Source organism: Asterias rubens, chromosome 20 (genome assembly GCF_902459465.1).
Source record: "Asterias rubens chromosome 20, eAstRub1.3, whole genome shotgun sequence".
Lineage (NCBI taxonomy): Eukaryota > Metazoa > Echinodermata > Asteroidea > Forcipulatida > Asteriidae > Asterias > Asterias rubens.
This window is the reverse complement of record NC_047081.1, coordinates 1087546-1114700: the sequence shown is the minus strand read 5'-3', so window position 1 is coordinate 1114700 and position 27155 is coordinate 1087546. Positions and strand designations below refer to the sequence as shown.

Below are 27155 nucleotides of genomic sequence, written 5' to 3'. Positions count from 1 at the left end.
AAAAGTTGAACCTTGGCACAAAGTTTATACTTACAGAGAAGAAGTCACTGTACATGCACAACACAATCATGCTTACCACCAGAATATTAATTTTGTGCAATAGCTGGAAGGTATTTCACATAATTCTCTGCTAAGAAGTTGGACCAGGCTTCATGTAGCCTTTAGTCGAGGCGCACGCGGCAGCTCCCAGAGTGTCACGCATGAAAAAAGACCAGCGGGAGCTGGGGTTGTGTGTGACATCCGGGGATGCCGTGTGCGCCTTGACGGAAGGCTACGATTTATGGTGTGTGTATGTCGGGTGACTACAACAAAGTTATAAAATATGAGCAAACATGAACAATGGGGAAAATGTTAATATTGACTTATGTCTGTCACCAGGAGGTTGAAGGTCAAGTTCAAGTCAAGTTAATGTAAAAACAGGATATAACAAAAAGGCGTGTATAAAAGCTGGTTGCTTTCAGGCCATCTGTTCATTACTATTGAATGTACACGTATACATGTAGTTGCAATGGTATGTTATTGACAGAACTAGCACTGCAACAACATGGCAGCAGACGAGTCCGTCTGTGTTGTTGACTTTGAGCCGTATTTAAAGCGAGGCTTGGAGGCTACCTGGTACGACTATTACAGCAATGGAGCCGGTGAGGGACAGACACATCGAGACAATGTTAAGGCCTTTTTGAGGTAGGCTTTCTACAACACCCCATCAAAATAACAATAATTTTTGTAATAATGAGTTGCCGTTAATAAGGCAGGCATTCAAATTCCAGCTGCTTTATTGCGAATTAACAGTGTGGTGAGGATAGGGAGCCGGTCTTTACTGCACTGTAATGATCAGGGCCCAATTTCACAGAGCTTTATGGCGTCATTGGCCACCATATTTGATGAAAAGTGTACACGAGTGGGCCGCCCAGTGTCCCAAAAGTCCCATTAAATATTAAAGCTACATCACGGAAAAAATAAAAGAAAAAATAAACCAATGGGGGCATTTTAATTTTATTTTCAGGTATCGGCTCCGACCCCGTTACTTGCGTGACGTATCCAACCGTGTGACTCGAACGAGCATCCTGGGTCTTGACATTGAGTTTCCGGTAGGGGTCAGTCCAACTGCTACCCATGGGGTCATACATGGTGATGGGGAAAAGGCGACTGCTAGAGGTAAGGTTAATTTTGGGGTTTTTACCCATACACCGATGTGTTAAAGGTAAAGTGGTCAAAATATAGATACTTGAGAGACATTCAAAGTTTTCATCATAAAATAATATTAAATGACGCCAATGTAATGTTGTGCCGGCAGAAATTAGTGTTATTTTAAAACCATATGGTGTAAAATTTGATATTATTTCCCCCGGTATTTATTGATTAAATCTTAATATCCAGCTTTTGCAGTGCAGTTTAAATGAATGTTTTTTGTAAACATTTAGCCGCTGTATTGTAGACACAGACAATCGAGGCTTTCTTTCTCTTTCTCCAGAAAAAATACTTTAATTTCAGATGAATTTAGCACCAGACCTGATGAGTTCCGAGCAAACTTGTAATCACTCTGTCAAAATTCCTCCTGTATTTCTGTGTGCAGCCGCAGCAAGCGCTGGCACAGTGATGGTCTTAAGTTTATACTCAAGCAAGTCCCTTGAAGATGTAGCAGCATCAGTTCCCGAAGACACCCTTCTCTTCATGCAACTCAACATCTTAAGAAGCAGAGTTAAGACGGAGGAGATTATCAAGAGGGTCGATGCTACCGGGCGGTACAAGGCACTAGTTGTGACTATTGATCAGCCTGTATATGGAAGGAAGCGAGCTCAACCTCTTAACGCATTATTGTATGCTAAACATACGCAGTGAGTACCCCAGCAGCCGATTTCACGAAACGCTAGGTTAGAGGCCCCGTCACACAGGCCCGATAACGAGAACGAAAACGAGAACGTTAAAAAAGTACGCCCTTGATTGGTTGATTAAGCGTGGGCGTATTCTGCGTGGAGCAATTCAACCAATAGAATGCGTTCTCTTTGCGTCGTTATCGTTATCGTTTTTATTAACTCTTGATTTTGGCGCTCTACAAATGACCTTTGATTGATTGATTGATTGATTGATTGATATTAGTGTGACTAGTCCTTTAATCTCGAGTTAGGACGAGTAACTCGTCCGTACTTTATGATTACCTTTTTTGGTTTACATGCTACAGTGCAAGGCTGTGACTCGTCCTAAGTCCTCATATATACATCCTAAGTTAGGAAGAGTTTGTTGCGATTAGCTGGAGAGTCCCATTAAACCCGTAGTGACCCGGGGAAGTGTACACAGATACAGGAAATGTTCAAGTATAATGCCCATCTGGTTCCCCAGTGAGCCAAATAATTCGTTCATTAATATATTTACTGTTGTACATTCAATTGTCTTATAATGATCTGATTTCTCCAAAAGTTGTTCTATAAGAGTTTAGGGTTTAACTTTTTTCTAGGGTACCGAACATTCTTAATCATCCAGGCGAGACTTGGTGTGACAGTAACTCAATAGACCCTGCCTGTACATGGGACGACATCAAATGGCTTCAGGGTGTTACGTCATTACCTATCATTCTCAAAGGTATACTCACAGGTGAGGGAACATTTAAAGTGAAATATACTCCCGCCGAAACTCACGAATGAGCAATTCGACTACCATACATTGTACAAAAAAAGGTGAGGCAAAAATCCTTAAAACTCAAACAAATAATGTGTTTTTTCTTGTAGCTGAGAGTGCCAAGATGGCGGCTAGCCTCGGTGCTGCTGGTATCTTAGTTTCTAATCACGGAGGACGGCAGTTGGATGGCGTAGCTGCAACGGTAAAGTAAAGTTTCTTGAAAATATAATTTATATATATTTATTTTTTATGTTTCATCATCAAAGTCGCAATCAAAATCGTTTTTCATGTAGACTAAACGAACTTAATGATCGCTCCGATTTTTATCACTGTGGTGTTCTAATATATAATATTACAGATAGATTCATTATCAGAGGTGGTCGAGGCAGTAAAAGGTTCAAACGTTGAGGTGTATCTCGATGGTGGAGTCCGTAAAGGAACCGACGTACTCAAAGCACTGGCCATGGGGGCTAGAGCCGTCTTCATCGGTAGGCCGGCACTCTGGGGTCTCGCTTACAATGTAAGTAATATTACGGTCATTTTAAACAAAGTTTTAAACGGGAATCGGTAAAAGTACACACTGGGAGGGCTGGGGTAGTTTCCATGCTTCAATAAATGTTGTTTTATGTAAAAACATGCACGACTTGGATACAGTTTCATCGGATCACACATCTCATTTCTGTTATATACTATATTTTTTTTTTCAGGGTGAGGCAGGAGTGAGGAAAGTTCTAGATATCCTGAAAGACGAGTTCAGTTTGGCAATGGCACTGGCTGGTAATAACCCCTTTTTTTGAAGTAGTTGAGGACCTGCTTAAATTGAAATAAATATGATTCAAACAAATTATTACAAAATACAATATTTCTGTTTTTCCCTTTTAACCTCAGGTTGTTCATCAGTTGCTGAAATCACACCAGATTTGGTCAAGGCTTCCCCGTATGGCAGTCTGTGACGTCACTCTCACTGACTTTACAAAGCTCCTGGCGTATTGTTTAACGTTTTACATTGAGAGGTTGACAACAATTATTACTCGCAAGTCATGAGCGTTTTCAGTGTAGGGCGCTGCGTATTATTTTTTAGAAGCTCCAGCCACACAGTCCCTTGCTGGTTCGTCGTCAGAAAGAATGTGATGAGAAGTTGTTTGCCGTTTTTTCTTCATAAGGAAGACCCGTAGTCTGACTGCCCTACGATATATCTCAAGATACAAGACGAAAAAAAAAATATAAAAAAATAGAGGAGTGTAAGGAACACACAAAACTATACCAAGATCCAATCCAACGGTACACATAATAAAAAATGATGAGACAAGAAACCAAACGATCTTCAATGAGACATCGTCCACTTTTATTGAAACTGTATTATTCATGGATATTCAATACTGATACTTGCTAGTCTCTCACTTCAGTTGCACTGTGCATGGAGGTACAATGGCTAGTGTATGCCACTCTGGCTAGTCTTTCTTCGTGCGTGTATCTATACACCTAGTCTTGGTGGAAGTCCTTGTTTTGATCTGTCAACATTTCACCCAAGAGAGGGCGCTACTGTCTAAAACAGATATGCCTGCATTTTGGATAACATTGACAATATTAAACTATGAAAGTTATTGCCACTACACTGTATACAACAACAAATAATAGAAGATTTTTATAGAAAAATAGAAGCAAATATCTTGGGTTGAGGGTTTTCATTTGCACTTTTGTTTAGAAAGCTTGTCGTCGTTAAACATTTTACACAAAATAAATACCATGTTTTATTGCTTTTTTTCTGGAAAATGATTGCCACCATTCACAAATTTGTAACGGTACCTGTGACCAAAGTTTATAAAAAATATTGCTTAAAATCTACATACATGATGATGTAGGCCATGTGACCTGTGACATCATTACAAGAGAGCCACACAGACTGGACTCTATGTAGGACTTATTTAGACAAAGCTCAATTGAAGAAAACGTTCTCTATAAAAGTTTTAAATTTGTATCAATTTTAAAATGAGAAATGTTAAATCCCTTTTTTAACTATATATTTTGTATCCCTGTTAAAGTTTGAATACTAAGGGAAACACATATCAAGATTATTACAATTCATTTTTTTTGTTTATATAAATACTACAAGACATCTGACCGACAGACAAAAACTAATGCCGACACCACAAAGATTAGAATAATTTACACTTACCCGAAAAACCAAGATCAAAGTTACCTCAAACCATAGTTAGGAAGAATTGCACCGAAATTACAACTTTCAAAGTTGAGTTTGAATAAAAAGAAAGCTACGTTATTTCAGTAATAATACAGTGAGAAATTAGAGATAAAGAAAGTTTCTGACAAAGATCTACTTTAATACACAAGTTTGCAGAGAAACTATGTAAACTAAAAGTTTTTAACAAACGTAAATGTTTATCAAAAATATATTATACATCAATGTAATTCAAGGAATACTGAAGAAATATTCCACTTAATTTAGTCTCAAAATATAATAAAATAAAACTCTAACTAACAACTTTCTTTGCATTCATTTTTTCTTGACTAAACCCAGAAATAGTCTGCCAAACATTTGAGTAAGCATAAATTTGTGAATTTTTACAACTGAGACTAAATAGAACTAAGGAGAAACTGCTTCGCCCTAACACAGTAATGCAGCGCCAGGCCTTGGGTAGTCTTGGTGCAAGACGTTTCTCGTTTTTCTTTCACGCACACCGCGGCCAATTCACGAACAGCGCCTGCACCGACTCACCTGCCCCGGGGAGAAATGTCTTGGCCCGTTTGCTGATCACTTTGGAAATTCCGAGCACATTCCAAACATGCACAAAGCAGTAGAGGTCGTAACTGACCCAGGCAGGTTGACTGCTCATTCATTAAATTTATGATCCAAGTGCATTGAAATTCAATGTAAACACACCCATTGGAGAAGAAAAGGATAAATAGTTTCTGAGTTTTTGTGGAGCTTTCCCAAAATATTTTGCAGAAACAGAGCTATGAAATTGGGACTGGGGTTTAAAGAGAACCGTTCCAAAATAAGCAGCTTCTCTTAACCTCTTTAATACTGTGGGTACCTTGAAATCCCAGCGTCGCCTTCGGGGTCGGCATCATCATCAAATGGGTTTGTACTTTCCTCTTTGCGCTCCCTTTTCTCCACTGAGGACGCCACAAGGCTATCCGTTTCCTTCTTCGCTTTCTTTTCATCAAAACGAGAGTAGCCACTGGCGGACGGAGCACCCTCCTCGGGTGACAGGTCGCCGGCGTGTCTGATGGCCTGTTGCTGATACGTACGCAGCATGTAGAGTATCGCAAGGGTGTCTAATACCACCGCTGTAGATGGAAGAGCACCAAGTCTTAATAAATATAACAACACAAAGCCTACAATAGCTTTAGCTTAATCGACAAGATAAACTAACATATGTTTGAGTCGTGCCGAACCAAATAGATTAGGAGCGACTCTAGGTTGACCAAATTAATGTTTTGTTTCAGACATAACAATTACCTTGGCTCGACTTCTGAAACCGAGGCGTTCCAGAATAACTTTTGATTTGTAGCGTGACCAGTAATTTCTAACTGTTTTAGACTTTTAAAAAAGAATTGTTATGTACTTAATGCAGAATTTGGTTCGCCTGTCTGAAATTGTTCAAGTTATAAAAAATTAAAACCCCTTAAAATCAAAAGGTTAAATATTCATCCTACATGCTATAACACTTTTAACAAACTGATCAAGATTAAGTGTTTCTCTTTTTCAATAACTTCAAGATTTATTCTTGTAGACAAGAGGACATCAATAAAATCGTACTGCCTCTAGCCATCGAGTTAGCTCGGTGGTTTATTGGAAAGACATCTAGCAATGCAAAGGTTGTGGGTTTGAAAGCCACCCATTAATTTTGTTCACAGAACTCAGGAAAGTTTGAGTGTAGGTGTAAAAACATATTATAATAAATAACTAATCATTCAATAAATATTAAAATGCATTAAACTAGACATAAGTTCACAAAACAGATTAAACATACAAGTTGTTAGTTCAAAGAAAGAATGTTATACACAAAAAGTTAAATCTGGTTTAATTTTTGTTAAAGAGCTGTAATTTAACGAAGGCCGTCAAATTAAACAAATGCCACAGAGGTCATTAGACTTTCTAATGGAAGCGCCCATTGCAAAATAAAAATTGCCTTGCCCTCCTGAAAAAATGAAATTCCAGGCCTGCAAAGAAGGAAGACTATACATGTGTACATGTACATGTAATAAATGCATTTATAATAAAGAAAAGATGGACCTTTCTCAACACTAGTTGACAGCAGAGCAGTCAGAACTTAACCCAAGTTCAACAAGTTGGCCTGATATAACCAAAAAGTATCGGTCTGGTTAATTTTCTTTGAACACAAAACAGACAAAATTTAGCACCACAGTTGATCTTACTTGAATGGCAGTTTTCATAAGCGATGGAACAATAAACATAATTTTTATAAATAAATAACTTTAAAATGTCTAGAGTTAAAATTAATTTCATACAATCTGGAATATACATGTATTTCAGTTTCACAATTAACTGGTTTTTTTTTTAAGAAAGCACATTATTTGGAAGAGTTACTTCCATGTCATCTTTAAATTTCAGAAAACACACCCTACCATCATGCAAATAGGTCTGGGTGCAGCTATGGTGGGTTTTGATTCCCATCTGAGTGAATTTCCTGTGTTTTTTTCCTACAAAACTCAGGGAAGTGCTGAGTATACAGTGCTTAAAACACATTGGTGTAAGGGTAAAAAACAAATTATATCATACAAGCTGTGTGACATTTGCAACTGAATCAAGTAAACGTTTGGTTAGACAGTGATTGCTTTTTAGCCATAAATGCGAGTTATACAATAAACTTCACAACTTGGCCCAATTTCATGGCTCTGCTTACCGACAAATTCTGTGATTACGATCACTATTGTCCGCTTACTGAATATCTGAGCTAGCTGTGTAAGCCAAGTAAGCATGCACACAAGCAAAAATGCCCTGCTAACCAGTGAAAAACGCTTGAAATGTAAGCGTGGAATTCCCTGCTTCTGTAAGTGTAATTCTTTGCTTCATTAAGCAGAGGTATGAAATTGGGCCCCGATGTCAAGAAATTTGTCAAAATTTTACAAATGAAAATCTAGATGTGCGTGGAGAGCGGTTGGTATCGTTCACGCTCTACGTCTCTCTGCGCTTGGGTCTGCCCTCGAGCCGAGACACAAACAAGCATGGCACATAGCACAGCATGCAGGGACAGTAAGCAACCTGGGTACAGCAAAAAACCACAGGCTGGGGGGTTAGTTACACAAAATACCACAGGCTGAGGGGTTAGTTACACAAAAGACCACAGGCTGGGCGGTTGGTTACACAAAAGACAACAGGCTGAGTGGTTAGTTACAAAGACCAAGGGCTAGGTGGTTAGTTTAGTAAAATACCACAGGCTTAGTTACACAGAAGACCACAGGCTGGGTGGTTAGTTTTAGCAAAATACCACAGGCTGGGGGGTTAGTTACACGAAATACCACAGGCTGGGTGGTTAGTTTAGCTAAAGATCACAGGCTGGAGGATTAGTTTAGATGGGGGGGGGGGGGGGTAAGTGGTAAGTAGAATGGCATAGTCATTGTGGTTAGTAAGATGGGGGGCTGACAAAACCAAAACCAAATATTTCTTTGAAAATGTTTCATTGGACACTTTAGACAGGTCAAATTTTGGGTTAGGCCATGTCTAAATTAGCGTCTACAGCTATGTCTTGATTTAGGCTTAATCCTACGTTGAAGTATGATACGCCCTCAGCAACACTCGCAGCAACAGTCATAGTCGCAGCTGTAGCCGCTAAGTTGGTTACAGCCTAAGTTTTGGGGAGTTTCAAGCACTTACCAGCAACTATCGCCCAGATGTTTTTACTGTCAAGATAACATATGACGGAGAGTGCAATGTAGATGGCACTTCTTTTCCAATTATCCAGCCACGAGACGATGGTCCATGTCTTGCCACAGCAACTGTCGGGTCTGATGAGAAACATTTCAATGAGAAAAAGGGTGAAAAGTCCAGCAGGGCACGACATAGTCTTGGTTCAAGACTCTCCTGGATTTGTCACAACAGGGCGCGCAATCACCCCCAACGCGCTATCAACCACGAACCGCTATCACCCGAGAACCGCTATCACAGGAGAGTCTTGCCACATTCGTTAAATCTCCCCCCCCAAAAAGGGGCGGGCTCTGCGGGAAACCTACGCACGCGCATTATGTTTCTCCCCGATTTTGGGGGGAGATTTAACGAATGTTCCAAGACTCTCCTGTGATAGCGGTTCGTGGTTGATAGCGCGTTGGGGGTGATAGCGCGCTTTCTTGTTACAAATCCAGGAGAGTCCTGAACCAAGACTAGGCACGACATGGATTTGGGTTTTCAGTCTCTGCATGGGTTTTCCACCTCTAAAACTGAAACTTCCTTCCTTTTCTTTGGCTTCCGTCCAGAATAAATGTACATACAAATATGAAGTGAAATAAAAGTGTACTTACGAGCAACATTTTTCAAAACAGGGTTCAAAGAAGAAAATCACTTCCAGTAATGTGATGATTGACGCAACAACTCTGTAGTAAACGAAATAAACACATTTACATGTATTAATTGATGGAACCTGTTCAGTCATGAGTTCACTAAGCCACGCTAAAATCATTGGAATGTTCCAATGTACGTGTGCTTCAAAGGCGTTAGGTTTTATATATTTTTTCAGAAAATTACTGAACTGTATTGAGGGGGTCCTACTACTTGCCGTCAACTCGCCGTCAACTCACTTGCGCCGTCAACTCGCCGTCAACTCCTCCAATATACATTTAAAATCCACAAAAGAAGCATAGAAATGTAAAGTATCAGCTCAAAGAGCATTCGCGTAAGTTTTAGGTCATATTTCGGAATAAAAATTGATTTTTTTTCTCGTGAAAAAAAATTCTCGAAGCCAAACAACTGTCGGCCGCCGTCTTGCTTTTTCACAATGATTAGTCTTGGCCCAAGATGTCAATGATTGGTACTTTTTTTTTATCAACACAAAGTCGTTTTTGTGAATGAATTTGTACCGAAAACCATGAGAAATATGTAGTTTAGCCCAGACTTATCACTTCTGTGCCCCCTTTTTATAGATTTTTCATGTAAATTTAATGAGTTGACGGCACGAAAATGAGTTGACGGCGAGTTGACGGCAAGTTGGCGAGTTGACGGCAAGTAGTAGGACCGGTATTGAGGGACTACTCACATAAAGTATATACCAAAGAAGTCTGACGTTTGTAATGCTGTGATCCCAACAGCCCAGAAAGCTGTAACAGAAAAGAACAAAAAGACATATCTTTAAACACAAAATTATTTTCTTATCACATTTATACACACACTGAATTATCTTAACAATCCATATTAACAAATTGAAATTTGGCCAGCTTCCCAGAGAATAAAAAAACCCAAACATTTTGATTAGTGATTAAACTAAAAGTGAATTACATATGGATTGTTTTTGGTAGGCCTACCTGCTAACTAACGTTTCACAAGCTACATTATAAATGTTATTAAGTCGGAGATCACTTGTCGCGTTAAATATCCAGATTAATTCATGATCATCTCATATGGCTCAAGGGAAAAATTGCTGTATTTTCCTGCCACTTTTTCAGTAATTTTTACCAAACCTTCAATTCCCCAGGTCCAAGTCCTTGCGCCCTTAGCTAGGCCTACGTAGGCCTATTTATAAATTATTATGTTCTAATTTTTTTCAGAAACGAATGATGTAAAAGTGGTGGCAAGATACAGACATTTTCCCCATATGTTGAGCAAGGAATACCCAAATAAGGATGTAATTTAATTTATATTTATTCAATTCAAATTCAAATCTACATTGATTCATCTACTTCATGAAAAAAGATAAACAAATTTGTAATATTTTGTAAAAACAAACTGCAATCCATCCTTCACTTCATGAATACATTAAAATATTGCAAGTGCAGCAAGCCACTGCAGGACCAGCCCATTCATCAATTAATAAATTAAATATAGGGCCACTGATTTTCCGCGATCGCGGAAAACGGACGGAATTCGCGGAATCCGCCCTTTGAAACGGAAAACGGGATTTCAGAAAATTTGATTTTTTTTATTTTTTTCCTTGACGCCAAAACTATTGAAATTGCATTCTTTATTAAGATTCTTTTTGTTAAACTAAAAAAGCATCAGAAATCAGACCAAAGTACGTACGAGATCGTAACCGTGGATCATTCTGTTCTACCTTCACACCATCCTCCATGTTTACACACATGATGTACACATGATGTACACACGTTGTTAACATGGTTAAGCGAAGGGCATATTATTCGCGGCACGTTTTTAACTTTTTTTGTTCACCCAAATTGCATTTTCTCCCTCTCTTTTACTAACAATAATAGAAAAACTAGCTTACCTATGATCTATAAGAACACATACAATGTTTTTTCATCTCGGAAAGGTCTAAAATAAAACCGTAAACTGTCAACATTCTGTCGCCAAAGCGAAAACAAAATGGCTGACATTTTGTTTGTGGATGGAGAACGGTCACGTCCATAGACTTGTTCCCAAGTCTTTGATCATGCTGAAACAGCGCCCTCTTGTGGATACACTCCTGTCATTAGCCTACAATGTGGCTGATGCAGAGAATCAACTGCAGTTTTAGACTTGGAATCAAGTCTATCACATCATGTGCATTGATACTGCAGTCACAGTGCAACCTTTTTACCCTGACTACATGTTTTTGTTTCATCGAACAGCAGTATACAAAATAATCCACAATTATAAATATAAAAAAATTAAAGTATTTTTTTGAAATTTGTCAGTTCAAATGAACATTTTACGAAGTCAACAGTGCAACTTATCTCAAATTGATTTTTATAAGTGTGTCCCTGGGTATTAAAAAACCTTTTATCTAATTAACAAAACATGAAACGGAATTTTTTGTGCCTGAAACGGAATTCATGTTTTTGCCAAACGGAATTTGCACTTTTCTGAAACGGAAAATCAGTGGCCCTATAAATAGCCCACTCCATCAATTTGAAACGGATGAGTGACTTTCATAATAAATAGATGAAAAAAAACTTAACTTAACTGTTGAACTGACTCACTGATTAAACTCTGAACTCACTCACTCACTAAAAAAACAACTAAGGTCTAATTCAATAGTTACCCTAAATAGCTGTTTAACTTACCTGCCGCTGTTCCCATCCCCCATATTCGCACAACGGGAGTATAATGTCTCCACAGGAACTCACAATATGGGTTTTTACAGCAGTCACAAACCATCTTTGGTCCGTTTTTTTGAGGGAGTGGCTGTAGATAGATATGTAGCTCTTTTATTTCGTCAGATATTTTCTTTTTTGCATTCCGCACATAAACCTGTACTGTCTGGTTCCCCTTTCCTTCCATAAGATTATTAACGCTGTAGTTTCGTTAACACGGTACCTGCCGACTGCTTGCTTCCTAATGAACGAGGGCGCTGTTGCACTGTTACGGTACAATTTTTTTCCCAGAAGGGGGCGGGGTAAGTTAGTTTTATGGTTTTATAGGGATTTTATTATACTTTACTTCGCAGATTTTCATCCAATTTCAAAAGCAAAAGTAACAGAGACTCACACAACAGAGCTGCAATGTCAGGTTTTCAGTTATGGTAATTTATTGTCCAGATCAAATTCAGTCTGGTTTTTCACCCCAAAACAAACAAACCAAAGTCACCAACAATACTAAAACTAAAACGAAAGACAAAACCTGAGCGGACATGACCATACATCCAGCACACTAAATCAAAACTTTAAAACAGAAAGACGGAACACTTCATAACAAGTATGAACATAATTTCAACAACATTTGTGTTACTCTATACATGTATACCAAAATGGTCTTTGGGAACAAAAGATTATTTATAAATAAACAAAATAATGCATTATGTATTTACTCTCACACTAACAGATGAATGAATAAATAAAATGACTAATTTGAGTTGCTACTAAACTTAAAAATCTAAAATCAAATTAATGTCACATTTGATTATTAATAAATCTGACAACTAATTGCACTCAGAACTTGACACAAAAACAAGTAACAGTAAAACCCATAAAGGGATGGTTCACAATTGGTAATACTTTGGAAGTGTGACGACCAAGCGGTAAAGAGCACTCTGGTGTTTCTGATCAGCAGAGTGTGAGTTTGAGTCCAGCCATTACACTTCTGTCCTTTGGGCGGAGCTAAATGGATCCACCTTCTTTTTAATGAGCATACCATCATCCAGCATGATACGTAGTAACTGTGCGCATGCCATGCTACAATTTAACATTTTATGACAGCAATTTTATAGCATTATATTATATTTCAGCAAATTTTTATGCATACATGTACTTACATGCACACAAAAAAGGCATTGCAAAATTTGAATTTTTGCATGGTGGGAGAAATCTTCACACTAAGGTTTGAAATGGACCGTACACATTGGGGTTGAATGATACCCATGCCTACATCCTCACGGACTGTGAAGGGGGTAAACACTGGTTCAGCCCCAGGAGTAGGTGGCAACCTGCCCCTGAAGGCAGTTGATTTGGGTGACAGCCCAAATCAGATAAGTATAGCCCTCACCTTGAAGTGTCCATCCTGACTTGCGAGGTTTTTTTCACAAAAAATAATGACAAACCCATGTAAGAAAATCTATGCACACACTGCGCACAGGATGGGCCAGTTAGCAGCTTCCTTTGGACCTCAAGTCGTTTGGAAAAAGCAACTAGAATGATGGCATTCTATTGATTGATTGATTGATTGATTGATCGAACAGGCACTAGATTGACACACTGATTATAAACTTGATTTTACAGTTACACTGTTTGCTGACATAGACTATAATATTACAATTTCAAATTGTATTTCATGATCAGCCAGGTGGGTTTAAGGAAACAGACTTTTTTTCTGAACATTCTGCCATTTTGAAATTTGGCAGGAAGGCAGAGCCTGTTGGAAGTCTTTAAGAAAGTCTGTATGATCCCACAGTGACCCCCAGAAACACTTGGCTAAGATGAGGTAATTCCAGCAGTGAGGGAAAAGAGTTTCCTGAAGTCTGCAGAGAGTCAAGTGTTCCTACGGGAAATCTTCAGGAAGTTGGCCGGAAATCTGACGGTTTCCTGAAGTCTTTTGGCAGTCTACATTTTCTGTAGGAAGTCTTCAGGAAGTTGGCCGGAAACCTCCAGGTTTCCTGAAGTCTGCAGGGAGTTTAGAGTTCCTATGGGAAATCTTCAGGAAGTTGGCCGGAAACCTCCTGGTTTCCTGAAGTCTACTGGCAGTCTACATTTTCTGTAGGAAGTCTCCAGGAAGTCCTTTCAGTCTGCATGATTCCACTGCAAACAAACCGCTGCAAGAATTTGGTTTTTTCCAACATTTTTGAACAAGTTGCCAGGAATTCAAGAAGTCTTCAGCGTCATCAGGGAATAAACAAAGTTTAAGAGGGCATAACTTCTTGGCAAGGGTATTTTGTCTGATACTGGACAAGGTCGATCCCGCAGTGATGCCACCATAGAAACGCTCCTAAGATGATGATGTGCCACCATTGATGACTTGACCCAATGTAGTCAACTTTACCTACAAGGGGAAGAACCAAAATAACTCTTGCTTAAACAATTGTATGGAAAATTGTGTAATAATAATAAATTGTACAGGGGCATTTATTAATGGAAAAAAGTAGGAGTGGCTCAGTATCAAACAGCCGTTTAATACCTTAAAGGATTGTGGCCGTGCGATAAAGGACCTCACCTTTTGCTCAGTCCATTATCGCAAGGCCACAACCCAGCCGGTTACTCAACCAGGACTTATCATTAACTTACCAGGAAAACACCGCTCAGGAAACTTTGTTGCATAGAATAACAGAGCCAAGAAGGCCATGGTGTACATTACAAGAATCTTTGGGATGAAAATCTGCAAGAGAAAAAGAACGTAGATATCAATCGATCAAGTCAAGGCCATGAAGCACCCCCAAGTCTACCCAGTAATTTTGGTCCAGGGCCCAATTTTATAGAGCTGCTAAGCACACAAATTTGCTTAGCATGAAATTGTTGCTAATCCTGTTTTTTTTCAAGGAAGAAATTTCATGATAAGCAAACTTTTGTGCTTAGCAGCTCTATGAAATTGGGCCCTGATTGCAAAAAGACAGCTCCTCAGCAATGGCCGAGCTGGTGTCTCTAAAAAGTCTTGGGAGGAAATCCGCAACTGGGGAAAAACACAAGATGGGATTCAAACATAGAATCACAGAGAAGACACCAATGGGATGTCACAGCCAAGCGATATGGTACACCGGACACAAGTTCTGATGTTGTCTGATTGTGGGTTCGAATCCTGGTCATGGCACTTTTCCCCTTGAGCCAGCACCAAAATTGCTTTGTAAAAAAAATTGGGAAGGTAGTGCATTCTGCTCTACCATGGAGCCAGGCTCCTAGTGGATGATACCCATGCCTACATCCCTATGGACTTTGAAGGGGGGTACCACCCCTGTTTCAACCCCAGGAGTAAGTGGCAACAGGCATTTAGTGGCAGTTCGTTTGGGTCGGCAAAAAATCAGTTTAAAAGTGTAGCCCTCACCTTGAAGCGGCCGTCAAGCCTTGTGATGTAAGGTTATATTAAGGTAAAAACATTTTCAAAAAAATACCTGAACTATTTCTTTGTGAAATCCGCCCTGCAGTGATATCCAGTGGATGATTGGTCCAACACCATAAGCAACAGACGTACAGAACAACAACAATCGCCTTGTTGCCCATCGGGCCGTTAAGAAGCGACGATGAAACTGCACGACAATCGTCAACGCTAAAAGGGTGCACACAACAGCAAGGTGGATCTTCTTCCAGTACTATTTCAGAGAAATACAGAACAATTCTAAGTTAAAGGCAGGGGACCAGTTTCATAAATCTGTTAAGCAGATAATTCTGCTAAGCAAATATCTTTTGCTAAAGCAAGAATTGAATGTGATACCAGTCGCAGCAATGTCGCAAAGGCGATACAACAAAACAGAGAGACTGCCACCATAGGGCTTGATAGTAATACGGAGGTCAGTCGTCTCGTTCCGGTAAATTTGTCTTTGTTTAAACCCAAACCAAATAAATGCATGGAAAACTGGGTCAGGAAGTTTTTTCTTTTGATTCTGCTCTTTTTAACAGAATTCTGATCCATTAAAACATCTGAGCTACAAGCCATTTGGTATGATGGATTTTCCAACAAAAATTCAAGCCCTGTACGAACAATGGATATTGATGTTAGTTTTACCGGGTAGCAGCCGAAAGCGTAGTACACAGCAGAGATGTAGCACCCAAGAATACCTATAGAGATACCGGCCAAGTCCAGACCTAACCAGCGTTTGTAGGCGTCTTCGGAATGGCAGCTGAAAACATGGTACCCAGCAGAACACAGCATACAAAACTGTAAAACAATAGAATGATTGATTATGCTCCAACCCATAATGTTTGTTTGTATGTTGTTTGTTTGTTTGTTTGTTTGTATGTTGTTTGTTTGTTTGTTTGTTTGTTTGTTTAGATGATCTTCCCATCAAGGGAACTCAGCAATTCAATATCATCTACTGTAGTTTTGAACAGTGTAAGGTTCTGTGCACACACACAGAAGGGTAAATTTGGGGAGTTTTTGTTTTACCTGAAAGCATGTGAGGCCGACTGTGTAGACGAGATGGTCGTTGAGTGTCCCATTGAAGTTGGGAATGGTGACGAGATTGTCATAAATCGTCAGACCTAAGAAGATGAGGAATCCCGCTAGATGACTCCACACGTTCACCGTTTCATTCGACCACACAAAGGTACTGAGGAGATAGAAACAAATCACTGTCGATGACCTGATGATGATTTCGACAATGATCACAAAGTTTCGATGTTGGTGCCTTATTTCATGGCTCTGTCGATTCTGCACTCACGGTCACCATTTTCCGCTTACTTACTGTGCAATGTAAGGAAAGAATGCCAAGTAATGTGGAGTACGCACGCACACAAGCCAAAAATCCCTGGTAACTAGTGAAATAGGCTTGACGTAAGTGTGGAATTCTCTGCTTTCGTAAGCGCCAATTCTTTGCTTGTGGTAAGCAGAGCCATGAAATTGGGTCCTGATCACTGTAGGTCAATCAATGTTGTGTTTTATTGTGTCAATTCACTAATGCATTTATCAGGCAAGCATGACACTATCTCGGCCTCTTTTTACACGTTTTCACTTTTCTTGCTTTTCTCAAAATGACATTCTTATTGAGTTAGGGTGTTTCGACATGGAAGGGGGGCGTCCTTACCTCTTGATACATTTCTTGTAGGACAAGTCGCTCAAGTACCCCCGAAGGATGAATGGGTTACCCTGTAGATAATGAGGCACCTCCGCAAAGCGAAGTCTTGTGAATCTTTCACCAGCGCTGGATGAACTCTTGAGGTAGAACGGGTCGATGAACACCGAGTCTGTCGGATGATGCTTGCTCGGAGTCTCTGTCATCGTTCTAGAACAAAGCTGATGGAGAAAGTTAAATCATCACTTGTTTCAGGAGGCCTACCATCAATGACTTTTTATTTCTTCTGTGCCTCAGCACCTTTGAGCAAACTTTTGATTTAGGCGCTATACAAATTACGTTTGATTGATTAATTGATCACTCGATCTTCATATTAAGCAAGATATTGATAATAATATTTAGTAAAATATTTGTGACACAATCCCCTTATATTTGTCACAAAGTAAGTACGTGCAAACTGCATATATTTTCCATTGAAAATTGAGAAGAAATGCAGTAAAGTGTGGCAGGACATCGGGCTCACGGCTCGGAGAGTCTGTCCCCTCCAGATCTGCACGGATTATCACTGTGTTCAATTTTGACTGGTTACCCTCTTTGGAATCAACTTCCCTAATAACCAAATAGTATACTAACTCGATAGTAAACACACACAGTTGTATGGCATACATGCCACTGCCCGACGACTGCATGGATCATGCGATGCTGTGCAGGCTGGGGATCAAAGTTGGAACAATTTATGTATCCTAATTAATTATTTTAGTAATCACAATATGGCTATTATAAGGTTTAGCGGGAATAGCAAAATATCAAGAGAGGGCGCTGTTGAACCCACACAAAGGTATAGGCGTTGCGTGCACGAGTCGTAGAAACTGCATAGAAACCGCCCCATATACCTTCCCACACTCACTGCATTGCGGTTCTGAATCACGGTAAACCTTATTGAGTATTCCTAATCCTGCGGATGACGAGAGGAGAGTTCACAATTTTTACAAATACAAGCAATACTTGAAACTTACGTGTTTGGTTGTTTAGATGATCTTCATAACAAGGGAACTCGGCATACTTTTATAGATTACGATACGTGGAGAAGGTTTCTCAGTTCAATAAGAATTGTGTTATTTCTACCTCCACGAAGGAAAACAAAATCACCGATATAGCAAAGTCGCTGCCACCAATAATCTTAAACGGCGCCCTCTGTTGTTGATGCTGAACCACTTGAGATTTGCTACTGCGCATTTTTGTGTTAATAAAATATCTAGCATTAAAACACACGTATTATGTGCGATGAATTTTGCGCAGCTTGAAAAAGCGCAACTATTGATCTAGTTCCTTAATCACTCAGCAGGAATAATCAATGTATTACTGCGTTGGATACCCGACTGTTCTTTTCTGCTGAATGTTTTGCACTGCCGACCGAAATGAATAATGTTGCAACGTTTTTCCTCGCTAATTTTATGATAAACGGTGAACAAGATCTCTGCAGATTGTGAGTTAGTTATTAAATTGAAGTATTAGACAACCATACTCGAGCAGACGCGATACGTAAGTACATTTGACATTGATTGCCTTGTAAAATTGACTTCATTCACTGTCGCTTGACTTTTTTATTCCATCATCTTTGACACTTTGTTTGAGTGACATTTGCGGGGGCGTGTCTTTTACAGAGAGAAGGCGGTTGGAAGAAACATAAAACACTGTTAAAAATGCAGAAAAGAATGTATTTAACAACAGGCTCCAGGAAAGGGATAACTTTCCGTATGGCGCCACCACTTTTTCACTCATTTTTCCAAAAAGGGATATATCAATCGGGTAAATTAGATACTATATTATTTTATTTCGAATGAAAAAGTGGTGGCGCCATACGGAAACTTTTCCGCTAATTAATTTAATTAATTAAGCCTAGTTAAATTCAGTAATTGTTTACCTTGCGACCTTGGCTTCATTATAATTTAAATAAAGAAAATTATAGCAGACTTTCCATTGCTCGGCCAGAACTCTCGCCCACTCACCATGCCCAAAAGGAACTACACTATTGACGTAGGAGGTCCTGTTTTCGAGATGTCCCTAAAATCGTGGCAAATCTTTTACCTCTCTGTGCGCGATGTAAACAGTCCCTAGATAAAAATTGTGTGGTTTTATTTGCCAAGCAAAGAGTCTCCTCTCCCTTGACCAAAACTTAGAAACACGTAAGGCTCCACTGGATATTTGCACTTGTAAATGCAAAAAGTTTGGTATTTTAGGCATTTCTACAAGGTACAAAAATATGTCATAATGTTGAGGCCATATAAAAATATTTGCCCACCGAAAAAGTTTCATCAAACACTATTTCAATTCACAATTCATGATGATCAAATCATGTGACTGAATATTTTGCTGAGCATTCTGGGGAAAAAAATACAGAGGCTTAAAGAAGCCATGTGCCTTATATATCATTTTCTAATATTTGTTGAGATTTTTGTTTTAACCCTCCAATCAATATTATTATTAATATTAAAATTTAAGGGATCAGCTTGTTGATTCAATTATCACTGTTTATTTATACGCTATATTATAAATTTTAAGAGGAAAAAAAGGGGGAAAAAATAAATAAAAATCAGATTTGAAAGCCAATGATTATTAAATTATTTATTTTTGTTATTTTTTGCAAATTACCATGGTAATATTAAAATTTCATTAAAAAATATTTTGAATAAAACGAAGACAACTGCTGGCTATAGAGTCATACACAGAGTCTCGAAGAACACTTGTAGTCACTGTAGATGTTTCTTCCATGTATGGCTTCACCGGGAAACCATGCTTTCTTGTTTGCCGTGAAAACAGGAAAAACTCAAAACAAATGGGGCCAGTTGAAGTCATCGAAGATCGGTGTGTAGTGTGAACATATCAATGTCCATCAAGTTTTAATATATGTTTGCATACTTCATATTAACAAAAGAAGGTAATTAGGGGGCATCGGTTGATATAAGGCATCATTATTTTTTTCCCAATTCAAAGAAAAAGGCATAATAGCGTGAAAACTGGTAAGGGGAGGATAAAGTACACAGCACAAAGTAACGCCAATGGCATGATTTACTTTATTATAGCGAGTGTACACGTTGTCAAGACTGGTCACTAGATCCGAAAATGCCTTATTTTTCAAGACAATTGCACAATTTATATAATTAACGTGTGGTTCAAAGTGCCTGTTTCTCTCTGATACAATCTGTCAACCTTTCGGGACTTTTCAAAACATTAAGTGGATTTCAGCACCAGGCAAAACAAATGTAAAATTCAGGCTGAAATGTTTAGTATGCAGTGCTAGCAAAGTCTCTTTTGACTTATTAATATACCAGAGCAGACACAATGACAAACCTACCTAGGCCTCTCGGTGACCAGTAAAATTCACTAGCCGCCTTTTCGCGGCCCAATTACATGTAAGTGCAACTGCGACACTAATCGCGACTTTTACTTAGATTAATAGTAGTCATGGTGGCGCAATTAAGCTGGGTAGTTGAAAAGTAGTAGTCGCAACTGGCCACAGCAAGAGTCACTAGTGACACTACATTTGTAGTTGCACTTGTTGCCCGGGCCAAATGGCATGAAACCCTGACCACCCTGACCCAAGCTTATCAAATTACTAACCTCCAAGAGGCCCCCCTTCTCGCACGCCATCGCATTAACGTTGAATAAAATTTCTAATGGTAAGTTTATAATTCAGAGATTTGCACACCAATTAATTATTGAAGATAATTAATCCTGATAATTAAATATTACCCATTCCTTTACGTAGCAAGTAAATGAATGTATCTCTTCATTTTATTAATGTACATGTATCTCATCCCTCAAAGTGCTCATTATTTTTCTGATGGGTGGGAAGTATGGTGAATTTAGAGCCATTTACATCTCAGCGCCTCGTAATGGTTTACAAGCTGATGTGGCACAATGTGCAGCCATGGGGGAAGCCAAGCATGCCAGAATCACTGGAGCAATCCCTTTATCTAAAACGAAAAGTTCACTTTGTAATGGGTTCTTAAATGCATTACACAACACATGGGACCTTTGGCTTTAAAACATCTCATCTGAAGATTAAACCATTTGAAACGCAGGGTGTACACTTAATGGTTATTTTCATAAGACCAGTGTCCTCACTTGTTGTACCCACACATACTTGTATGCATTTAAAATAACAAACCTGTGAAAGTTTGGGTTAATTTAGTCATCGATGTTGCAAGAAAATTATGAAAGAGAACTGTGTGCTTTCAGATGCCTTGGCAAGGCTTCAGAAATATGGCCCAGAACTTGGGTCATGCGTGCTACACCGCTCGCCCCTAACACTCTGGACGAAAAAGCAATTAAAAGTGTGAATTAATGACTTCTTGTACCTTCACTGTGAGCAGTCACGGAGTCTCAGGAGTGCATTTCGCATCTTAACCTTCCACACCCTGCAGAATTTATTGATGTTTTAATATTCCCCTGCGTGCTCAAGACGCACTCACTGCGTCTTCCCTGTTATTCTGTAATGAATTTATAATGGGGAGTATGGGGCTCTGGATCTGGATATGCCATCCGACTTCTCTGTTCTTTCTTAATGAATTTATTATGGGAAGTACATGTATGGGGCTCTGGAAGTGCCATACGACTTCTTCATATCCTTATACAATGTGTATTTGAGATGATAATGTTTTTAATGATATCTGAATATAATCACAAGAGGGCGCTGCTCACCTCAGTCAGCCAACGTTTTTGGGCGAAAATATTGTACATAAAAAAAAATACATTGTGTAAATGGGTGTGTCATTTCTGTCTCAGGGTGAACATATCTGTACGCCTTGTTCGATACACTGTGTCAATGGGAGATTCTATGCTCACCACCCACTGCCCTCTGCGGACTGCCCAACATGCCTCTTGCCCACTGCCCAACATGTCCTCTGACCACTGCCCTCTGCCCAATATGCCTACTGCCCACCTGTCTTTCCCACTGATCCCACCTGTCCATTCTGCCCTACCCCTCGCCTGATGTTCGAAAGCCCTCTTTTTCCTATAATGAACCAGTTTGGCTTTTAATGCCCCCCCCTCCTCAACCCATCCCCCCTCAACCCCCCCCCTCAACCCCCACCTCACCCAATTTACTAACGATGTAGCATTGACATTCCCACGCTCCATTTGCCACACAGACTGTTTGAGGTAATGATTTGATATTCTGGTTGCGGAGATGGTAATGTAGAGCAAATATCAAGGCAAAAATTAATGAAGGTTCATTAAACATTAAGGTTCAGCCATTAAAGAGTAAAGGCCAAGTCACACTGCAGCGATAAGGAAATTGATAACGATAACGACGTTAAGAGAACTCATTCTATTGGTTGAAATGCTCCACGTAGAATACGCCCATGCTTATTCACCTTAGACACGCTGTCTGAGAGCTTCTACATGTATAGGGAGTGACAGTTGAGAATTTTCACCTCGCCACATTGCGTGAGCATTTTTTCTAGAGACTGACGGAAAAGTTGAAAATTTTAAAATGCTGTTGGAGGCCTGATACTTCACGGAGGCAGCGAAGCGAATTGCCATCATGCCCCTGGTCATGGCCTTGGTGCTCTTGAAAAACTCTAAAGATGAAATTTACAATGTCTTGAAGTTTGTGCCCTTTCGAAAAAGAAGCATACAGGCATAGGTGTTGAGAACGTTGTTAATATTTCACTGTTTAATACAATTACCCAAATCTTACTCTTTTGCCAGTGCCAGTCTTGTGTTGATCCATGTGAATGTGAAATTAATCCTTGGAAGAAAGCAAACAAAATCTGCAAAACTCGATACATCTCTCACATCCCTAACGACAACATTTTCTTCTCTAACTCCAACCGTCACTTGAATACTTGTTAGTCATCATGACTTCTAGTCCGAACAATACTGCAACAGATTTTTTATTATCAAAAGTGCATGTAATCACGTGTGTATGACACGTCGAAAGGGAGTGCGAACATTCGAGCTAGTCTGGGGAAGGAAGTTTGCATTTAGGGCATTTGAGGTGTACCCCAGATTTCTTGTAGATGCTTTCGAGACTGTGCGGTTTTTCATTACACTTCTTGTCTAGATTAAAATGCTAAACCCTGCATGTTAAACATTCACTCGACTGGTGCAGAGTTTTTTTTTTGATGAAGAGAATTTACTCCTCAGTCCTGCATTGATTTGTACTGTGAGACGAATTGAGTCTGGTTGTTAGCTGTGACTAGGAAGGTGCACTCTTAAATAAATTTTCCTGGGGTGAGTAAAATTGATTTTGTTGTAACTTGTATAATATGTTCCACTTTTAAAAAAAAAAATTAAACTAGCACATTCTGTGTCAAATTAGGTTAACATTATACATTGAATCTGTACATGATTTGGGCTTGAACAAAGACAATTTGACTATGAGAGTAGGATTTGAACCAACAACCTTCTGATTAACATGACGGTGCTCCACCAAGATATAGTTTACATCTATAACTAAAGCAGAAAATATTGCTCGACACGTTTTTCTGCTATGCAGAAAGAGGAGGACTCTAGTCACAATTTGTACTGAGAGTTAGTTTGGCTGGTAACCTTATTCTGGTACTTAATTTTGTTGTGCTTAGCTGCTGTTTGTGCTTGAGTAGCTTTATAAAATCGGCCCTGCATTGTTTCAAAATCAGCATGCAACGATGTAGGTTGGCATGCTCGGACACGGACGTCACCCAGAATCCTTTGCACGCAGTTCGTGCACACTGGGACGTTGTGCATATTGGGTGATTGTACACTCACATGGAGCGTGCTCATATAATTCTCTCTCTCATTATATCAGTAACAAATTTTAAAATAACATGCCTGAGATCGAACAAGGCCAGTTCGTCAAAGAGGAAGCACTTCCATTTATTGAAAATTAGAGTGCATAATGTGATAATTTTTGAAGGCACATCTCGCCAGGATGGTACGCTAAGGCAGTGAAGGCCAGATCCTTGTACGTGATCAAGACGAAATTCAAGACGTCGTTATCAAGTAGATATTGAAGTTGCTCTTCGGAGAGACCTTGCTCTTTATCTAGTGTTACCATTTGCGTCATTGTACAAAAACTAGAAGTTCATTATTTTTAGAAAAAGCCCTGGAAACTAATAATATTAAAGAAGACGCTGTTCAGATTGGTTTTGAAAAAAAAAAAAAATTAAGGAGTAATAAATGCCTGGTGATTTTATTGCTCTGCTTATCACAAGCGGCAAAAACAGTTCTTAGAATTTCTACTGGAAGACATCAATGATGTCAATTGCTGTGGTGCCCTGTGCTTTTGCTGTGGTGCCCTGTGCAAAGTTCCAAAACGAATTTACATTTTCCTCATTAGAAGTGCTTGTTATCATATAAATATTGAAAAGAATGAAATTCAAGACGTGAAACAGTATCAGCTTGCTTTTATAAATCATGTATTGCAGAGTGTTATAAATCCTGCAGTTCTGTCGCATTATTAAATGAGATGAATGTGCCCTTGCCCTAATCCCCTCGATATCCGCTTGTATCATTCATGCCATCAAATGAACACTTAAAGGGATTGTATGGTTATACGTTTGGTATAAATTGGAACCCACTGTTCGTTTCAATCCTATTGCAGTTATAAAACTAACGTTCATTTAAAGACAGTGGACACTATTGGTAATTACTCTAAATAATTATTAGCATAAAACCTTACTTGGTATTGAGTAATGGGGAGAGGTTGATAGTACAAAACATTGTGAGAAACGGCTCCCTCTGAAGTAACGTAGTTTTGGAGAAAGAAGTATTTTTCCATGAATTTGATTTCGAAACCTCAAGTTTAGAATTTGAGGTCTCGAAATCAAGCATCTGAAAGCACACAACTTCGTGTGACAAGGGTGTTTTTTCTGTCATTATTATCTCGCAGCTTCGATGACCAATTGAGTTCAAATTTTCACAGGTTTGTTATTTTATGCATGTGGAGATACACCAAGTAAGAAGACTGGTTTTTGACATTTAACATTAGTGTCCAGTCTCTTTATATTCAAAAGGGGGTAGTGTTTTTGAGATGTTGTCGAAAATCTGGAGCAGTGATATCCACGCAAGAAGAATAATCTGCAAATCAAACACACAAACTGAAAAACTTTTTCGCTGTCAGTAACGCTTCTCAGATTTAAAGTTATGGGCATAAAAACTAATTTATTTTTATACAACCACATTACTTCGAAGTGAAATGTTTCTCAAAAAAGTACTATTGAAAGTTGCTGTAGGCTTCTAGAACCAAAAGTTTGTATTGCCATTAATTTTAAGAATGATTTACAACATACCTTCCCTTTAAGAAGCTGTCATCAGCATCCAGGTGAGCGCATCTTGAATTCAGCGCACTGTTTAACATTAATGATATGAGTAAGGCGAAGCGGGCAGGTGGTCGAGGGGATAAGCCATCGTGGATTTCATTCTTCTTGAACCCTAGGTAAAGACAAATCAGCTGTTCCTAGCCACTGCATGCCCCCCCCCCCACATTTTTTAAAGTGGCTTGTATTGGCAAGGGTTTGGAGGTAACCGTTTGTTTGCTCAAATATTAATAGTGTAATTATCTGCTGCAATATACATGCCTACAATCGTGGCCAAAATGCTTTTGCCACAGGACAATTAACATACCCTCCCCCATTACAGGGCACTTCCATTTTGAAGGGGCACCAATGCCACTTTCAGGGCAACAGTGATCACTGCCTCTGGTGCCTATATGTAACTATAAGGCCATTTTTCATTTTGGGAAAGGCACTTCTATAAGAAAATCTTACAGTATTTATGTGAGAAGCTTTTGAAGGGCGACCAAGACCAATACTAGGGCGATAGAGAGAGAGAGAGAGAGGGACAATGGCCTCCGTTGCTGCGCCGTAATTCTGTGTCTTCTGTTCATTGCTCAGCATTATTTTGAATTAGATTGTGGTTGACCCAAATCAAATCCAGTCGTGATTCAGACATCAGTCAAGCTTCAGCAGACCTTTCTTTCAGTTGTCGTCAATTTGTTCCAACGTGACTCAAGGACTTCATTTCGGCTGAACAGTTGCTGACATTTTTGCTTCATCATTTCGAACATTAGAAAACCCCTAGCAACCATCAGGGCCCATTTTCATAAAGCTAGGGCCTATCACCAGACTTGTATACCAGACTCAAAAGTCAACCTTTAAACATTATTTCTTTCCGTTTAAGGTATTACACAGTAAGGTAAAATTATTCTTGATTAAAAAATACAGCACATGCCTTTTTTCTCTCATTCGAATCAGTGCAACCAAAACGAGGCTGGGTGGGGAAAATGGTCAGGCTCCTACTGTTTGAACACTGTACTTATACAGCTGTATACAGGGAACATGACAATGCAAGCACTGAAGCCTTTTTAAACCAGTTCCCCTCTACCCTCATGATCATAAAAGACTGCAGACAGTGCTTACAAAATGTCAGTCCAGAACATTGGGAATGAATTACCCGTTGCTTTGGTGATGGCTAGTCCATGGGAAATCATTAGATGATTGAACCCTCATCGCACTTCGTGACAATTTAATATCATTTAGGCCTAAATGGTTCAGTTGAAAGGAGTGTACAATGAGCTGGCAGGCATGTCTGCAATAGACTCAGCAAAATTCTTGTATGAAATTGAACCTTGAAAGTGTCCAAATATGGTTTCTTTCACAAGTTAAAGCGACCCTAGGTTTAAAAACAATTTTGGTTTACGTACAAGACGTGTTTATAAATTTTCGTTTTACCCATCAACACCGATGTGTATTAGCACTGTATACTCTGTACTTTTCTGAGCTCTGTGAAAAAAATCACATGCCTGCATATTACTCGGGTGGATTCGAACCCACGACCTGTTCCATTCTAGAGCAGTGTCTTACCAACGAGACTTCTCTATTCAAAAATGTACCAAACAATTAGAACGACTTTCATTCTGAGTAGCAGGCACCCTGAACAAAGATATTGACTGCCAACATTAAATCGACCCCAGACGGTCAGGTTGGTGTAGTTGTGTCTTGCCTCGCCTTAATTATCTTGGTTTTTCCTCCCACATCTAAAACTGAAATGTCTTCATCATCTTCTCCTCTCGTTTGGGAGAGCGTTGAGAATATTTACCCAGTTAAAGACACTGGACACTATTGGTAATTGTCAAAGACCAGTCTTCTCACTTGGTTTATCTTAACATATCCATAAAATAACAAACCTGTGAAAATTTGAGCTCAATTGGTCGTCGAAGTTGCGAGATAATAATGAAAGCAAAAACTCCCTTGTCACACGAAGTTGTGTGCTTTC

At 39.3% G+C, this 27155-nt stretch overlaps 4 protein-coding genes across 8 annotated transcripts in view; 2 read left to right on the top strand and 2 right to left on the bottom strand.

Moving 5' to 3' along the window:
• The first annotated feature begins 448 nt into the window (after positions 1-448).
• Positions 449-5462, top strand: LOC117303734 (hydroxyacid oxidase 1-like). Its single transcript, XM_033788034.1, has 8 exons — positions 449-684; positions 1007-1158; positions 1577-1838; positions 2456-2592; positions 2727-2818; positions 2975-3136; positions 3324-3393; positions 3505-5462. The coding sequence occupies exons 1-8, from the start codon at positions 545-547 to the stop codon at positions 3567-3569; spliced, it is 1080 nt and encodes a 359-aa protein (XP_033643925.1). The 5' UTR covers positions 449-544; the 3' UTR covers positions 3570-5462.
• Positions 5463-5549: 87 nt separating this feature from the next.
• Positions 5550-11981, bottom strand: LOC117303735. Of its 2 annotated transcripts, none has more exons than XM_033788035.1 (5): positions 11809-11981; positions 9849-9909; positions 9118-9189; positions 8477-8607; positions 5550-5925 (listed from the first exon to the last, which is right to left on the bottom strand). In XM_033788035.1, the coding sequence occupies exons 1-5, from the start codon at positions 11900-11902 to the stop codon at positions 5654-5656; spliced, it is 630 nt and encodes a 209-aa protein (XP_033643926.1). In that variant the 5' UTR covers positions 11903-11981; the 3' UTR covers positions 5550-5653. The 2 variants fall into 2 exon arrangements, with proteins under 2 accessions (XP_033643926.1, XP_033643928.1); XM_033788037.1 differs by having other exon boundaries at positions 8477-8598.
• A 1224-nt stretch (positions 11982-13205) lies between these two features.
• On the bottom strand, positions 13206-22712 carry LOC117303711 (progestin and adipoQ receptor family member 3-like). Of its 3 annotated transcripts, none has more exons than XM_033787994.1 (7): positions 22586-22712; positions 16905-17113; positions 16268-16430; positions 15887-16039; positions 15276-15473; positions 14458-14548; positions 13206-14215 (listed from the first exon to the last, which is right to left on the bottom strand). In XM_033787994.1, exons 1-7 carry the CDS (start codon positions 22685-22687, stop codon positions 14076-14078), a joined length of 1056 nt encoding a protein of 351 aa, XP_033643885.1. In that variant the 5' UTR covers positions 22688-22712; the 3' UTR covers positions 13206-14075. The 3 variants fall into 3 exon arrangements, with proteins under 3 accessions (XP_033643885.1, XP_033643886.1, XP_033643887.1); XM_033787995.1 differs by having other exon boundaries at positions 22597-22700; XM_033787996.1 differs by lacking the exon at positions 22586-22712 and adding an exon at positions 17909-18081.
• Positions 18283-27155, top strand: part of LOC117303710 (rap1 GTPase-GDP dissociation stimulator 1-like) — a 30699-nt gene continuing 21826 nt past the window's right edge. The window contains exon 1 of one of the 2 annotated variants that reach the window (XM_033787992.1): positions 18283-18434. The gene's annotated coding sequence lies outside the window, so the exon portion shown is untranslated. Of the gene's footprint in view, positions 18435-22911; positions 23133-27155 lie in introns of those variants that run through there. The other variant, XM_033787993.1, reaches the window with a different exon arrangement.

Coding starts and splice junctions, on each gene's coding strand:
- LOC117303735 (XM_033788035.1), bottom strand. CDS start 11,902: ATGGTTTGTGACTGCTGTAAAAACCCATATTGTGAGTTCCTGTGGAGA. Junction 9,190..9,848: donor TTCTTTGGTATATACTTTAT/GTGAGTAGTCCC, acceptor CGTTTACTACAG/AGTTGTTGCGTCAATCATCA. Junction 5,926..8,476: donor CATCTGGGCGATAGTTGCTG/GTAAGTGCTTGA, acceptor TTCCATCTACAG/CGGTGGTATTAGACACCCTT.
- LOC117303734 (XM_033788034.1), top strand. CDS start 545: ATGGCAGCAGACGAGTCCGTCTGTGTTGTTGACTTTGAGCCGTATTTA. Junction 685..1,006: donor AATGTTAAGGCCTTTTTGAG/GTAGGCTTTCTA, acceptor TTTTATTTTCAG/GTATCGGCTCCGACCCCGTT. Junction 2,593..2,726: donor TCTCAAAGGTATACTCACAG/GTGAGGGAACAT, acceptor TTTTTCTTGTAG/CTGAGAGTGCCAAGATGGCG.
- LOC117303711 (XM_033787994.1), bottom strand. CDS start 22,687: ATGTATCGAGTTTTGCAGATTTTGTTTGCTTTCTTCCAAGGATTAATT. Junction 16,431..16,904: donor TACAAGAAATGTATCAAGAG/GTAAGGACGCCC, acceptor CTATCTCCTCAG/TACCTTTGTGTGGTCGAATG. Junction 14,549..15,275: donor TTCACAAAGAAATAGTTCAG/GTATTTTTTTGA, acceptor TTTCTCTTGCAG/ATTTTCATCCCAAAGATTCT.